The following is a 16,968-nucleotide window of genomic DNA, read 5'->3' as shown; positions in this document are numbered from 1 at the left end:
CACAAAAGGATATGTCCAAACTCCAAGCTGCAGGAATGCAGACTTCTTAGTCAATAAATGCAGTCACAAGAGTCTGTGTGTAGCTGTGCATTGGACCTCTATTTTTCCCTGCTGAACGCGCATGTCAAAATGTGCGCGGTTATCCTCGTGTGACTCGCAGAGTTGCAATTTTAGCATACTTTATTTTTTACCCGCAAACACAACTTTAGATCGGACATCTACCCGGCTTTACGATACTCACGCGAACGGTTCGGACTCGTGGACATCTAGAGCCGCTCCTCTAATTCTGCCCTCCTTCAGAGCTTGTGCCAAAGCCTTTTCGTCCACCAGCCCGCCACGGGCCGTATTCACCAGGAAGGCTCCCTGTCTCATCTGGAGAAAGAGACAATAAGGTAACATAGGAATCTTCCACGACAGACGCTACATATCTATTGGCACAAAAATACAAGTTCCACAAGACATTAACAAATGACGAACTGATGCAACATTAACAAGCAGGCGGCGCCCAATCACGCGACAGGTATAACATTCGCTAAGTACCATTCACGCCAACGTTTATTTTGTAGTAGAGTGGAAAAACACAAGTTTTTAGACACACGTTATGACAATGAAAACACAGTGCGATACTTCTCGTTTCCACAAACAAGTGCAGTATGTGCATCACAACACACACCAAGTGTGTGTAGAAATATGTCACAATCATAAAATACAAATTCGATGTGAGTGCATTGACGCAGTTTGGCAGGTCATTTGTAGCTACTAAATACACAGTACTACACACGTTTGCTTTTACAGGCCCTCTAGAAAATGAGATTACGACTACACACACCAAAACATGCAATTTCACTTGGTTACATACATAATCGATCACAATGTTTTGACATTTCACAGATGTGCAGCCACCATCTCTGCCAGGCCAATTTTCACCCTTATCAATTGCTGTACTTTCTCTCAAGTAACAGGCTGCACGACACACAAGTATCATTAAACAATGTGGCCCACGTAATGAACATCCTATTTACAACGATGTCTGCAGTTTTTTATTGGGTCATAAATCTATATATAAATAAATAAATAAATATATATATATATATATATATATATATACATACATACTTTTGCCTCACGGTTCCATGACATTACAAAAACATAGTCTTATGTTGCAATAACATCTACAACTACACACAATTCAGCTAATTCCTTGTTCAACACACATGTACACAGGCACTCGCTTTTGCGTTTGTGGCTCTCCGCCGTCTCCCATTGCAGAAACCGGCAGTAGTCACCCGTCACGTGGGGTTTGTACCGGCCTTCGTATCTTGTTTCCGTAACAGAAATGTCCCGGTGGAACCTCTTCCCTTGTTCATCGCTAACATCGCCCACATTTTCTGGGAAGAAGTCCAGGTGGGAATGTAAGAAATGAACTTTAGGTGACATTCGGCGGCAGCCAAGTTGACGGTATGCCGTTAGCATGTCGTTCACTAGTTTAGCATAGTTTTCAGCTCGCCCGCCGCTTGCCCAGAAAGTTTTGTCCGACTAGCTCAAATGAGACCCGAGCGGCAAGTTCAAGCGGGTCGAGTTTGTCTCGCGATGTGGCATCGCGCGTCAAATTGCAGATTTGGGGACCGACAAAACTGGCCGATTTCAGTTTAGCGTCTGTTATAACTTTTCCAAACTTGTCCTTCGCATACCATCACGATCCATTGCAATTACTAAGTTTTTCATAGATCAAAGTTTAATATGAACCTGCAGAGGGTAAATTTTCTGTGGATCGATAAGTGATTTATGCTTCACATTGTACACGTCAACAATGTGTTCAGGTCCGGGCGGCCATTCTTTCAATTTGTAACAACAGACGTAGGAGCGGCTGGCACTGGATTCTTGGCATCGTATGGCACTGGCTTCAGAGCAGATTTACAATCGGGATAGACGACGTTTGACTTCGTCTTCTTCGAAAACCCAGCAATTTTACTCATACAGAAGTAGCAGTCCGAGCGATGATGGTGTTTTGGCTCACGCCAAACCATAGGCACGGCAAAAGGCATTTTATTACTTTTCCCATTCAACCATTGTGTTAGGCCAGCTTTTATCCCTAACTCTGATTTCACATCCAAAGTAATACTTGTAAGCAAATATCACCCTTTTGGTTAGGTACTTGCGTCGATCACACGGGATATATTTTCCACAAACGTAGCAAAAATCGTCCAGTTTATTAACAGCTACTCATCTTTAGCTCAAAACAGACCCCATATGGCCTAGCTGTACTATCCAAAATGATGGTTTTGCACTAGAGACGAGCCCACGGTCTCTCGCTTTATATACCTATTTCTGACGTCAGCTCGCCGACTCGCCCGAAGGCGGGCAGCAGCCGCCGGAACCTGCACGCATACGTGCGATTCAGCCGAGGCGGCAGGCATAGCGGTAGCTGCAAATGTTAGAATGTTCCCGTGTAAAAATACATTACTCAATTACCCACCATTTAACAGCTATAGCACGCCTATAACTTAAAATCTGTACGGGCCAGCTGCAGTTCTTATTTGGGATTCTTTTGGGGGCCAAATAAATCCCCTCGCTAAGCATCGCTTGCGGCGCCTCACGTTTCCGCGTTCTGTCTTTTATAGAGGGCCGTAGTCACGCCGGTCCTCTGTAGAAGACAAACAAAAGCGTGCCAATGTGGCGTCCTACGATCGGCCGATCTTTTCCACGTGAAATCTAACACGGGAACTTGGATCGGTACGATTTTAATCTGAACTTGTAAAACGTGAAATCGACCGGATTTCTCCTAACGCCGCTTTATGACCAGGTTAAACCGGGGTAATTAGTGTACGAGGGATTTCGGGAAAATTTGCTTATAAGAGCACTTGGGAATCTATTCTAGGCCGCTCCTTGGATAGTGAGGAGTGGTCAGACATATGGGAAGCAGCGCAAAAAAGCTCCATCTGTACATTATATAAGGAAAACTGATACAAAATAATATTTCGATGGTATCACACACCTGATGTATTACACAGGTTGTTCCCCGTTGTGGACCCTACCTGTTGGCGATGTGGGACACAGCGAGGTACTTTGGAACATGTATTTTGGTACTGTCACATTATTCTGGGATATTGGGACCGGGTCCATAAGCTGCTTCAGGATGTAACGCAACAAGAGTTGTCACTTGACCCGCTTACCCATCTATTGGGGTTACCCTTCACGGGTCTTCCCAAACCTACTAGCAAACTGATTGCCCATGTTTTAGTGGCAGCTCGCACCCTGATCCCGACCAGATGGAAGTCCACTCTACCCCCCTCTTTAGAGGATCTATATACCCGTATACAGGATGTTCGCCTAATGGAATACCTTACGGCCCTTATACAAAACAAAGTTGATAGCTTTGAAAGGACTTGGGATCCATGGGACACTTTCTATGCTCAATTACAAGTTTAGGGTTTACTTGTGCTCAACTTGATCTGGTATACCTCACTAATGATGCCCACCTGCCCCCCTTCTACCCCCCCTCTTGTTGTTCATACGGTTTATTACTTTGATTGCTTATATGTACCTGTTTATTCTTTATTGTATGTTTTGTTTTTTTCCTGTGATTGTTGTTTGTTTCAGCAATGCCGGATGGGATTTTACTTTGAACTTTGGCCTTGATGTTACTTGACAATAACATTACTACCCGGACCAGGACATATACTTTGATTGTTGGGTATTTTGCTACACCTGATGTTTATTGATATTATGCATATTGATCCTATTCCTGTATTGCTGTACTCCTTGTTCATGTTAAAAAATTTCAATAAAACTTCAATTTAAAAAAAAAACCGGGGTAATTCTGCAGCGTGCGATAATGAATCTCATTAGTTACTAAAAAGGGAAGAGGGTCGAGAAAAACACATAAGAACCGATGTAGTTACCTGTTTGATTGTAAAGTCATTAATGAGGTGATGGTTGTGTTCGTTCAGGTTACAGTGCAGAGATACACAATCGCTTTGGTAAAGCAAGTCCTGAAGTGTGTACACCCTCTGCACCCCCAGCGCACGCTCCGTCCCATCTTGCAGGTAAGGATCGTAAAAGATAACGCCGAACCCAAACACTTTGGCTCGCACCGCTACGGCCTGTCCGACGCGGCCTGTGGGGAGAGAAAATGTGACATGAAGAAATAATAAATGAGAAGCTTCCTCAAAACAAACTAAAACTGCTCCTACTATGAGCGCCACGCCTAAAGACCACAACATATTAAAAAGGATGCAGGCGCAGGGGAGTTCATTTGGTCCCAGCAGCCACAGGGGAACCCGGGATGTGCCCGGTATCTCGGCAATCAACCCCGAGCGCCGCTGAATTTTTTTTTTTGCCGTGGGCACGACACCTATCTGCAACTAGGTAAGTACCATGATGATGATTGAAGTACATCATTTCATATAATTAAGATTCCAATATATCGATCGGTAAAAATTAAACCGATATAAGTCCCGCCACTCTGGTCTCTCTGTGGACTACAATTTTTTTTTTTAATGATCTTTATCATTCCGGGACAGCAAGGCAGTCGCAGACAGGATCTCGGTCCGACATCTGTGGCCGCGCAGTGCGGTCCCAAACTGGGCAACTTTGTTGCCGGCAGGTGGATCTACTCCTATCCGTCTACCGGTTCCATAAAAGTCTACGGGGCGAGACTGCACACGTGTAACCTGGCATCAAAAATCTGGGAAGATTCAGGTAAGTATATTGATTTTAGGGGAGGGCTACAACTATTAGAGAGGAAGGGGGCAAAAGTATCAAATAACCTAACCCTAACAAAAAAGGTCACAGTTTTTGCAAACCATGTCCGTATTATTCTTAGGAGTGGATACTTTGGATGCTTCAATTGCCATAGATACAACCTCAGAATCTGACCACGACGGGGACATAAACCGTACAGTTTGTCGCCCCGTATCTGGGCACAGCCTTCACTCTTTTAGCCGGTACACGCGGCGATTACGAGTGCGATGTAATCTGCCGAGTACACGAGGTTACAGATTAGGAGAAAGAAGCCGATCGATTGCAAATGTCAGTAGCGCCGAAAGAGATGAAAAGCTCATTACGTGCAGAAGACATTACCGGAGTGGACGTCTCACGAAGCATATTTACCCATTAAGTTAATAATAAACCGGTCTTTCCTATTTTTTGGGAATTTAGAGAAACTTTTAAAGTAATGGTCTATATATCTATAGAATTTGTGTAACAAAATCATTATATCTACAACTCATATTATAATAATATGATTTGTAAGACATAAAACATTTTTAACACACCATAAGGTATGCGAGATACCTAGAGTACTCGGCCTCTAGCGTACAGCGGTTTTTAAACCGTTCTACTACTGTATACAAAAGTATTTACAGTATATAAAGATAATAATAATGGCTAGAGAAAAAACACAGCATCAGTACAGTAGTGGTAAGCAGAGAAAATTTCACATACAATGGGGGTTAGTAGAAAAAAAAGTCCCTTCAACTGAAGTCAGTGGGAAAAATCCCCCTACTTTGGAACTTAGTTCAGAAATTATCTTTTGACAATGGTGAGTAATGGGGACTAGAGATCAATCTGCCACCGCTCACGGAATGCCTAACGGCATCTCAATGTATCCCAGGGTTTCATTGAGAGGCTGCACCTGACAAAAAGTCTAATTTCTCTAAATGTACTTACAAGAAGTTTTATCTGGAACGACACTATAACAACACTGTAACCCCGACAAGATAAATCATCGCGGCAACCCTGAAAACCTGGTCAGAATCCATTGCCACCAGATTCATCCTCACGTTGCTTCTGAGAGAAGACAGTGCGGGCTTTTATTCACATAAAAGAAAAGAACCCCAGAGACTGAACTATTCGATTAATAAAATAAACACATATACCACGAGATGTACCTACTCTATGTATTTGTTGCTTAGAGTAAATTTAGTTTACCTATTGTTATATGGACGGTTACTTAAAATGTGTGTGACGTCTGAGATGCGTCCCAAGTAGTTCTTTCGTCGGGTGAGGAACGGACGTTTCCGTTATCCGATTTCCTTTCCCGCTATCGGTTAAGCTCCGCGGATTGACGATATACATGTCGCTACACCTGCCGTAAACGGCGCTAGATGGACTCTAACGGTCGGGTGCGTGTTCCGGGGGGACCTTTTCCGATTAGGGTACTCGTCGATGACTCTGAGAAACCGAGTTCTTTAGCGGGGGAAATTTGTTGAGAGGAAAATCTAATGTCCCACGTTAAACATCCTAATGTATTACCGACGTTAAATTCTAATTATTTTATTGGATACCTAGTCGGCTCGATAACATGGATCTCCTTTAAGAAAAATATGCTCTAAATGACAAGAGTGTCCTCGGTTCCTCTGTCCACCGAATGGAGATTCTGGGGCCATTTACGATAAAGTGTTTTTCGCTTGAGATGTAAGGGTGTTCATAAAAGGAGGAAATAACTGCTGTATATGTTCTAATCTATATAGTGCAATATTAGCTGCTGACATGCTATGTCAAGGTTGGATATGAATATAATGACTCGATTGCTAAAACAAATTAGACTGTTTGATAGATTTGAACTTGTTGCCGTCTGGCCCCTTGGAATGTTGGAAAACATGGAGATACTTTACTTTTTGGAACTCTGAGGGACGGCCAATTCGTAAGAACTAATGTTTCTTAGGATTCCTTGTAGTGTCCCCGGAATGAATAATGTGCTGTGCAAATTCATTAGCGAATGACTAGGTAAGACTACAGCAGCGAGGGTCTGCACAAATTATATTCTTTTGCTTTTCTATTCGGACCCTTTTCCTATGTTACTTCCACATTCCCTTTCTTATTGTAAATTTCATATTGCTTCTAAACAAATTATTTAGCCTCCTTTATCCAGGAGAGGTAGCAGCCCGATTGGATATTACAGCATTTATAATAGGACACGTATCATTGCTTGCTCTACGGCACGGTACTTACCGAATCCGATTAAGCCAAGAGTCTCTCCTCGTACCCGGGCCGCTCCGGACGCTACTTCCCTTATCTGCTCCACGCTGTGTACCCGCGTCCCTTCCCGCACCGCCTGGTATAGCCACGTGTTCCTCCGATAAAGGTTGAGGATTAATTTTACCGATAGCGAGTGAACTTTAAAACTTGAACCTAAGAGAAGAGGACTAATAACATCTAGAGAACGGTGCTGTGTGTTGAGTGGTCAACCCTCACATAGCTGCATGAAGTCATTAAGCCATAAAAAGGAGATTTATCCAGGGACATCCCGAAGGAATCGGAAGCCTTTTCAGCTACACGCAAAATGTCACTTTATTAAGTAAACTATCTACAATCTCCTGCAAATCTGGCCGGGCAGGCCTGGATTATTTAGTATGATTTTTGTGAAACCATTATGTGGGTAATGCTCTAACACATAATGTAAATATACAAGTAATCGGGTCCACGTGGTCGGTTGCAGTGCTATCTTTGAGCTGCGTCGAGCGCTCTGATTATATCCCCCCGTACTATCTTTAATGGGATAGTTCAGTACCAAATGTATTACCGTTAGAATAATATAGATATAACAATCACATTTGCAAATGACGCATTTCTGCATAATGTCTTTTTTTTTTGCAAGTAAAAGGTCATTTATGAATACTACCAGAAATATATTTGCTTATTTCCGACACGTTCTCATTTACCTACCTCTCGCTTAGGCCTTCTCTTTGTAGTTCATGAAAGAAAAGCATTTGGCACAATCCAGCTATACGCTACGATTGCATTCGTGAGAGACAACAAACTGGGGACGTTTCACGTGTTTCGCTAAATACAATATTGGCATTTGTGGCGATCGAGTCTATTCTGCTCTGAATTGAATCGACAAAATGGTCGCTAAAGAGAACCAAAGCGGCAGTTTATGTGTCGGCTTGTAATGAAAACATTCATTTAGCAGATAACGGTGACAAATTAAATACCGGCAACTGCCTATTTAACCGGTTATACTTCATTCCGACGAGTTTATAGAAAAAGAACAGATGGAATAATTACCAATCTCAAAGAGAGAAAATATAACTATAATAGGAAAACATTGCTCTAAATTGAAGTCAGAGATCACGTTTCATTAGTGATAACTGTGCAGTACAGTAGACACCGTGGGGTTGGGGTAAAACTAAAATAGAGACCGTTCACTTAGCAAACTAAACGATCGCCTAGTGAATAAAGAAACGCCGCGTTCACTTTAACAAAACCGATCGTGCTCAGTTTTTTTTGGTTTCCCCCAATTTGTCCCACACGTGATTAGGTATTCAGAGGTAACACAAGATCCCCGATTAAACATCAATAGAATAGCCTCTAAATCTTTTATAAACACAACCGTACACAGTCATGTTTGTTTCAAAGGGCCAAGACTGTCCTCGTTTCCTCCGTTCATTGAATGAAGATTCTGGGGCCATAGCGATGAAATGTTGTTTGTGTTTTAGGATGTACGAATAGAAGATATACACAAGAGAACCGATCGAGAAAAATAATTTTCTCATCAATCATTTTGATACTGTGTACTGTTCACAGACCTGCTTCCTTTTGGTTTAGTTTGTCCTATTGTGTGTTACTTCCCCCACTACCTAGATTGTGAGCTCCTGGGGCACGGTCCTCTCCTCCTCCCATGTCACCGATTGTATCTGTCTGGCATTTCCGACCCCTATTTAATTTACAGAGCTGCGTAATATGTTGGCGCTATATAAATCTTGTTTATTATTATTAACAATAATACGGGACAAGAAGGTATCGTACACGCAATGCAGTTTTGGCTCGCTCCGGACAGCGGTGCGAGAAGCGGTGATGAAAGGTTACAAATATTCAGATATTGCATTCTGCACATTACTTTCCTCTGCTCTTAGTGAACAATCTCTCCGAGTCTGTGTCTCATCACTGTCACGTACCCATATCTCCGGCCGCCTTGATGTCGATGTTGTCAAATCCGCTGCCTATCCGCACTATAACTCGGAGAGACTTGAATTTTTCCAGGTCTTCACGAGTTAGTGTTATAGTGTGATACATCATGGCGCCCACTGCCTCATTCAGGACCTAGAACAAACACAGAGATGCAATTACAAAACAGGAACCTGAATTTTAAAAAAATTGCCCATTCCAAGCTATCCAAGATAAGGCTTATACACTGTATATACAGCATTTCTAATTTATGTTATGTTCAAAATGGTACCGATGCTCAGTTTCTCAGCTAATGTATAATATTAAAAGGCTGGCTAAGGCTGCAAATTGTGTTACCAGATCGTGCCATCTTAAACACACCATAATCATTCATACTTCTATATATTTATAATAATCATAAACATTCCAACCGGAAATGAGCGCCAAAGACGGCAACCTGAGCCTCAAAGAACATAACCCAAGCAAAGAGCTTGTAACTGCTCACCAAACAGAAAGGGGAGCAAGATAAAGTAGGGAGTTTGAGTGATAAAATCGATCGAAACGTCAATATATTATTAGAAAAAAATGTGTTAAAATTACAAACATTTTAAGAATAAACGCACAAATAAACTTTGTTTTGTAAAAATAAGGCCACTATTTCATTAGATTGTATCAGAAAAAATGGATATTAACTATATCCCAACACGTTCCGCAGGGAACGTGTTTATTCTGAAACTATATGTAATTTTAACACATTTTTCTAAACATATATAATATTGACGCTTCATTCGATTTTTCCACCGCTGAAACTACTTTATCTTGATCCCCCTTCTGTTTGGTGAGCAATTACAAGCCCTTGGTTTGGGTTATGTTCTTTTGTTCTTGATTTATGGGGAGTCGGTATGTACATCATGTGATTGACCCGTACGGGGATCGTTAATGTTTAGCCATCTGAACATAGAGTTACGTTCTGTCGGCAGATAATCGGCCTTTTGAGCACGCGGCTACTACGCACACGGAAGAGACCTCTTTAGGGATCGCGATTCATTCCACACTTTTGCAAGGCAATAGGAAGGAAGTGAAAAAAAAAAAAAATGTAAATTGTTGTCGCTTTTACCCCAGGCGGCGGTCTCCCCGGTTGTCATTTACCAACACAGACGACGCTTTTTCTATAAAAAATATTTTCAGATAAATACACAAATTACCTTTTCGTGGATCTCCTGCGTGGATTGGGCATCGCAGAAAGCCACCGTAGCGAGATCTTTGAGAATCGGCATCTCCACCGTACAATCCCTTCCATCCAGCAGCGCTATGAGAGGGCGGGGTTGCATCGGTCCATTGAGCGTTTGAGGCCGCATACCTGGATAAGACGAGGCAAGGCGTTATCGGTCGTACACGGCATAGACACAAGCGGTCCGTACAACATGCTTTTCATTAGGCCACAGTAGCTTCTGTATTAGAGAAGATAGACAATGTGTCAAGTTTTTATCGCTCTCCGTGTCCCCCACGGGGAGGTTTATTCCTTTTTGTTCTACTGACCATTATTTATGGTAGCCCATGGTATTTTGAGTTGTCATGAGCAATGGGTACGGGTTATTTTCCTAATGGGGACAACTGCTCGGGAGCCTAATGTCTGGGATGGGAATTCTGTTTAATATAATATTATATTTTCTTTTAGATCTTAGGGAAATATCCTTAGCTGGGTGCAGATGACAAAAAGTAACTTGCTTTATTTAAACGCAACGTTTTTTGTAGAAAAAAAAATGGCTGGGTATATGTTACGGCTGAACTTCAAGCACATATCAAAAGAAAAACAATTATATGCAGCTATGTATGTATTGTAAATGTAACTGGTACAAAAAAAGGAAAATACTCTGCACTGTCGCACTTAGGGAGAGGCAGGTAGTAATGGAAGCCTTTCAGCTATGCTGCAATTATATGTGACACTGAGAGAGTTAAGTGACAACCCTCATTAGATCGTTGCTAATCCCTCCCCATCAAATCACAGGCTGGGGGTAGAAGGGTGACCCGGCTGTGCTGCTTAACTGCAAAAAAGAAAAGACTGTAGGATGTGTACATTTGTGCACTACATGGCTTGAAAATGAAAAATATCATTATGCATACATAGAGGCAGATGATAAGCAGTGTAACACTGACAATTCTAAGGTCAATCTTTAAAAATCCTTAGACAAAAGCCAAAACATTCTTTTACATGTTATTTTTCAAGTTTGAATAAGAAGGGCCATTTCAGATCCTCATTGAGCCTACTAAGAGTGCTGCCGGGGGCTCAAACTCAACACAACAGTTTCACCAGACAGGAAGTGATGGAAAATTTGAAATGCACGCAGGAATAAAATGTTTAGCATTTTTATTATTCCATCGGAATGTTTTCCCTTTTTCCTACGAATAATAAAGCAATTTAATTACAATCTTTTTTTTCTCCTAATCGTTTCACGTTCGATGACACAGCTGCTAGGAGGTTGGATGGGCTGCCGGGGGTTACTGCGCTGCACTTTCAAGTGTTTTTTTTTTGTGGGGGGGGGGGGTACTGGCCCCATTTCAGAAAAACACTTACTAGCTGTTATGCTAACACGCAAAAATAATTAACCAATACATTTTCTGCTGCAGTAACCAAACAGATTTACTGTTGATTTATGCAGTAAGCAGATCTCTCTGCAAACATGAAGCCGTTTGGAGGCCGGCTATAATTATCTAATTAACACCCTCCCGTGTTGTAGAGCCTTGCCATACATTATTCCCATGCTGGACAGATGATAATAATAGCTGTGCGCTAACACTTTACACGTTACTAATTCTTTCCCCTTTTGTAAACAGCCGTGATGCAAATTCAGCGCGGGCCTCGGTCCCTCCTGAGCCTACGGGCCCTGGAAGATAAATTTGGAAGTTACCGTGGAGATGCTCATCCTGGGAGTATAGTCACAGCCAATGGTTGCTGAGCAACGCCATCGTTTAATAGGAAAAATACTAAAGTTACCGCGGCAAAAATACAATTTCAATGTTAAAACAATAATCTTTAAGCGCTGCCACAAGCAACAACACAGATGCTTTAAAAATAGCAGAAAAACTCTGCACACGGAAACATTTGCCGTTCAATGTTTCAAAAATAATCTGTACTGACTATACAAATGCATTGGACGTTTCACTTTTTTATTAGTACCGGTGACCATTGTCATCTAAAAAGGGGAAATACAAGGGGTCGCGGGAAAATTTCCAATGGGGACGGCTGTCTAAGAAGGGATCTTTCTTTATGAGATAAGATTCACATTTCTGTTTATTCTAATCTCATTTGTGAAAGAGTCAATATTCCTAGCTGAGAGTTACTGCATTGTTACACTTCCCTGCTGCACTTTTACCTGCCTTACTGAACACACCTGTCTCTTTGCTTTAGGGGAAGCCCATCATGAGAGATATGTAGGATACAATTGCTGACCGCCTTATGAAACTGCTAGTTGTGTGGCAGTCATATTTAAATCAATGACCTAAATAAATGTGTTAAATAATTCTGCCTATTTTTTCAAGTTCTGTGATTTGGAATCTTTATAAGTTTCATAGTATTTATCTAAACCAACTAAAAATAAGTATGCCTTTTTTGTTACATACAACCTACATGCATATTAAAGTAAGAGCTTTCACCGCTCTCCACACTGCAGTTCCATATAAATGGTAAACCGTGAACGAGCAAATATAAGTGCAGGAGCAAAAGCAGCATAGGTGCGGGCTCCGTAACTCCTATCTTGGCTTCACTGACCTGGAACAAGCATGGAGTTGGTAAATTCTGAAAAATTTGAACACTCTTCTGTGACTCGTTATGTAGGACTGTTTTGACTGGCCTGCAAAAACAGATTCTATCTTTCTTGACCTTTTCCCCCCTTACATGGAGAAACCCCTGAAATAACTTTCGGTTTTCTGGAAAACCCCTGCTATAAGTTCATTAGAGTGGTGGTCCGTGGGAAGAATGAGTCTTATTTTGCTGGTCAGCGGGAAGCACGTAACCCTTGCAGATAGCCAAAAAGATCCTCCGTGTCAGTTATGCTGACCTGAGAGGCACAAATTGCTCAAGGAATCCCCAGCAACCTCTGGAGGAACCCTGGTTAAAAACACTGTTCATTGTTTACGGGTTCATTTTAAAGTGCACGTGCATCGGTCAAAATATTAGCCAAAACCTGTAGTGAGAAAACTCCAGCATGTAAATGTGAGTGCTATATATCTGGAGCTTGCTAACGATTCATTTTGGTTCATAACCCATCACAACATTACCCTAACCATACTACTACAAATGCATTGCAAAAGACGTGAATGCTATCTGAATTAATAACATCACATTCATTAAATGATCGCTATGTGTGAAATTACATATAACTAACAGGTCTCTAACCACTCTGTTTAAATCTGAAATACTTGAGGCTCGTTAAAACAGTTTACACTGGCACGTACAATCAATCACTCAACACATATACACATGCACGTCCATATCCACACGCAAACAGTCGGAAATAAATGTAATTTTACTTTTCCCACACCTCACATGTTTTTATAGAAACCATGACGACTATTAACAGCACATTCCCCAACCAATTGTGACTTCCAAGACAGACAAGAAAAGAAATGACTATAATCTAGGATCTGCCTATATTTTCACATTGGATAAATTAAACTGTTGAAAAATGCATAAAGCTTGGGTGAAGTTTTTGTAAACCTCATGGAAAAACACACACACAAACACACACACACACACACACCAGACTAATTAGATATTAACTTTTGTAATTAACAGTTCTGTGCCTCACACTTTTCTTGAAAGCCTTATCTGCATCTATTCCATAGAAAGATTTGTTAGGGGATGAACTGAAACTCTCTGCATTAGCTATCCTCAAAGATCAGGCTGGAGATAGAATACTTACGCAGAATGTCTCAATACATACAAGCGGGAAATACCAGAAAAGTTTCAAAACCTGTACGGAAAACATTTACTTTTGCTTCATCCTATGCCATCTACTCATTCTATTTAAATAGCTAATTTCATAAATCAAAAGGAAAAGGAGACTTTACCAGTCAATGAACATTATACACATAAAAAAAAAACATTCAATTCCCCTCCCCTTTGAAACAAGCAAATAGTTTAGGATAGTTACTTGGCTCTGGTGACGCCATGGTGGAGACAATGATGGGCGGTCCGGTCCTTCTGGTAACTTTCTGGTAGGGCGAGTGGAGAGAGTGCTGACTTGGTATAGTAGGCGGCGGTAAGCTCATTGTGGGCTCCATATGACTCCCCTGTTTGCGTAGAAGTTGAGGGCTACAGTGCGGGCTGTGCACGGGAGAGGTTGGCGGAAGGCGCTCTCTCTTCATAAGCTCCATGGGTACGGCGTAACTGGTGGAGTAGGCAGTTTTTGGCCCGCCGGAGGTATTGGCGTGTACGACAGTCATCGGTATGCCAGATTGGGCGGGGTAGGCCGAGGCCGGTCGTGGCTGAACCGGAATGGAGTATCCGGCGGTCTGCACAAAGTAGGGGTTTTGGTTATTCGTTCCGCAAACCGGGTAGCTGGCCGCCTCCAATAAGTGCTGAGAAGGGGCGCTGGAAGGGCGGCGGTTGAGTTCGGCCATTCTGGGAGACCCCGGCTGTAGGGACAAAGAGTGGTGCGGGTTTGACACGCCATCCGTCGTCAGATTGTTGAGGGGTTGTGCGCCAAATTCACTGCGCACGAGATCTCCCCGGTGGCTGAAGCTATTGGAGCGAGCGCGGGACCTCAGGGAGTTGCTTTTCTGCAGATCTTGTCTTAGCATCTGCAAATCTGCCCGGTAGCTCCCGATAAGTCCAGAGAGCAGTCTCGCCTGGCCGAGATTAGCGGCCACCGATTTAATGTCGTGTTCTTCCATGACGGCCAGTGAGCTGGGCGTGTCGAACCCTTGCCGCATTAGTGCGCCAATAGTCGCGTCGGAAAGGCCTTCGTTTCTTAAAGTCGTAAGGAACTCCATATCTACGGCCCTCTTCGGTTCGGCTCCGGAAAGCGACGCCGGGGCGTGCGGATGGGATGGAGCGCCGTCGTAGGCGTCGTACGCCATCTTAGCGGTGACGTTATCCCTTACTGAGCCGTATCCCCGATTTGCAAAGATAGACGAATTCCCCAGAGTACCGTCCACGGTAGCAGATTCACCGGGCTCCACCACTAGACAGGTAGGAGCCGTCTGCCTCCCTATCGTGGGATCGACGACCCGTTCCATCGTCTCGTTATAATTCGGTCTGTTGGGAAAGGTGGAAGCCTCCGAGCCATATCTGGGGTTGGGTATATCTACTGCGTATCTGGCAGGGGATGAATCTCGACTCCTAGAACGTTGTCCTTCGGCGACGACTCTACCTGTAGGATCTCTGTACAGGCGACCTCCTTCTTGGGAGTGAAAGGGACGTGCGGGAGCCTGTTCCCAGGTCGTACGGCCGGCGGGAGCGCCGTAAGCGCCGTGTCCCGCGCGATTTAGATTCGGGTCTCTGTAATAACGAGGATCCTCCGGGGATCTGCCAGGCAGAGAAGGCTCATTATAATAATCGTGGGTTTGCACAGCTCCACGTCCAGACATTGCCATTTGCCTCTCGTAGGGAAAGCTGAAGTCTGGGACCGAGTTATTCCTCGCTGGCCCGCGGTCCTGACGCACCGGGTGACCTCGCTGACCTCGGATATATGCGTCTGGGTAGGGAGAGAGGTCCGCCTTTATCTCCGAGCTGCCTGGCACGAGAATATCGCGGGATCTGCCGCCGCTTGGCAGCTTGTAAAAAGCTTCCTCTCCGTTGTAGGTCAGAGAATTGTTTATGCCTGCTGCTCTGTGATATCCGGATGAGATGTCTCCCTCCCAGCTGCCTTCATACCAACCTGCTGCATCCCAGCTACGAGAACGGCTGATGTTTGTGTGCCTGCCTGGAACCGGCATTGGAAAAAAAAAAAAAAAAGCTTTCAGCTTAGATACAGTGCTAGAGGAGGAGGCGAGGAAACGTCTCAGTTAAAATCTTCTGTTACATGTAAAAAAAAAAAAAAACCACACACAATAAACAGATGTAGCTGCACCTGAGCTCTCCGGAGGCACAACAGAAACAAGCGGCTTGAGTTACAAAAGTATCGGCTGAATTATTAATCCCAGGTAATAGAAGACGATGCTGCGCAACGCCCCGTAGACGGCGGTCTCTGCGGGCTCCGGGAACAGACTGGGAGTTCGCAGATAATCCTTATGGCTTTGCCTGAATGGTGGAGAGAACATTTTATTCATATGGATAACTGTGTGTGCAGATTAGAAAACCTGCAAAGCCCTAATCCGGTGTGACAGAGGGGGCCTGGTCACAGAGCCTCCCGATGTCACGGTAACCTGCCGCTATTAGACGACCGCTCAATGCTATGCCTCTGGTATCTCATATTTACTTGTCAGTGGAGAACGACTGAAATGGGGACACGGAGAAAACTAAAACGACACAGCTATAGCTAAATCTTTCCCGACGAAAGAGTAACCTAACTAGGCTAGGATTTAACAGACGTGCTTGTTTTCATGCCGGGCAGAATTCTTAAAAGGAAAAGAAAGAAACGGGCTCTGAACGCTAATTGAATCTGAAAGGACATGTTAAATCCACAGTTGTGGAGAACTGGCAGTTAAAGACACATTACATGATGTTAACAAGTAATAAAGTGACATTTATTTCTAATGGCTCATGGGCCATTTTTGTATCCACGAGTCACTTGGAGCTTCAAATCTAAGGATCTGAAATATCCTATTTAAACTAGGAAAAAACATGCATATTTCAGGGATAGCCCCCTTCCAGGAGACTCTCTATTCAAAGGCTTTGCTTCTCACTTCTGTGATTCTCCCCCTTTCCTTTTGCGTAAAAATATATACGGAAGTGACCCATTGCCACGGGCATGGACTTGTAAGGGTTTCTTGGAATGAAAGTCACATTCCTTATAGAGCACTCGGCAGGGGCAGGAATATTTAACTCCTTGAATGGTGTCACTGCTGGCAACTATCTTGGGGGCACTGGCATTAGCGGTAGCAATGACAAAACCCCTTTAATTGGTGACATTGGCA

The 16,968-nt window shown here is 43.2% G+C and overlaps 1 protein-coding gene across 1 annotated transcript; it reads right to left on the bottom strand.

The window, feature by feature from the left end:
• Positions 1-241: 241 nt before the first annotated feature.
• Positions 242-15,941, bottom strand: CTBP2 (C-terminal binding protein 2; the record flags this gene model as incomplete). Its single annotated transcript, XM_072424851.1, is given in 6 exon segments — positions 242-372; positions 3,903-4,117; positions 6,955-7,134; positions 8,895-9,045; positions 10,095-10,249; positions 14,043-15,941. Coding segments are annotated over 6 exon segments (2,618 nt in total), but the record flags the coding sequence as incomplete, so codon positions are not given.
• Positions 15,942-16,968: the final 1,027 nt, after the last annotated feature.

The sequence above is a fragment of the Pyxicephalus adspersus genome, chromosome 10 (assembly GCF_032062135.1).
Source record: "Pyxicephalus adspersus chromosome 10, UCB_Pads_2.0, whole genome shotgun sequence".
In the NCBI taxonomy this organism is placed as follows: domain Eukaryota; kingdom Metazoa; phylum Chordata; class Amphibia; order Anura; family Pyxicephalidae; genus Pyxicephalus; species Pyxicephalus adspersus.
This window is presented reverse-complemented; position numbering and strand designations above follow the sequence as displayed.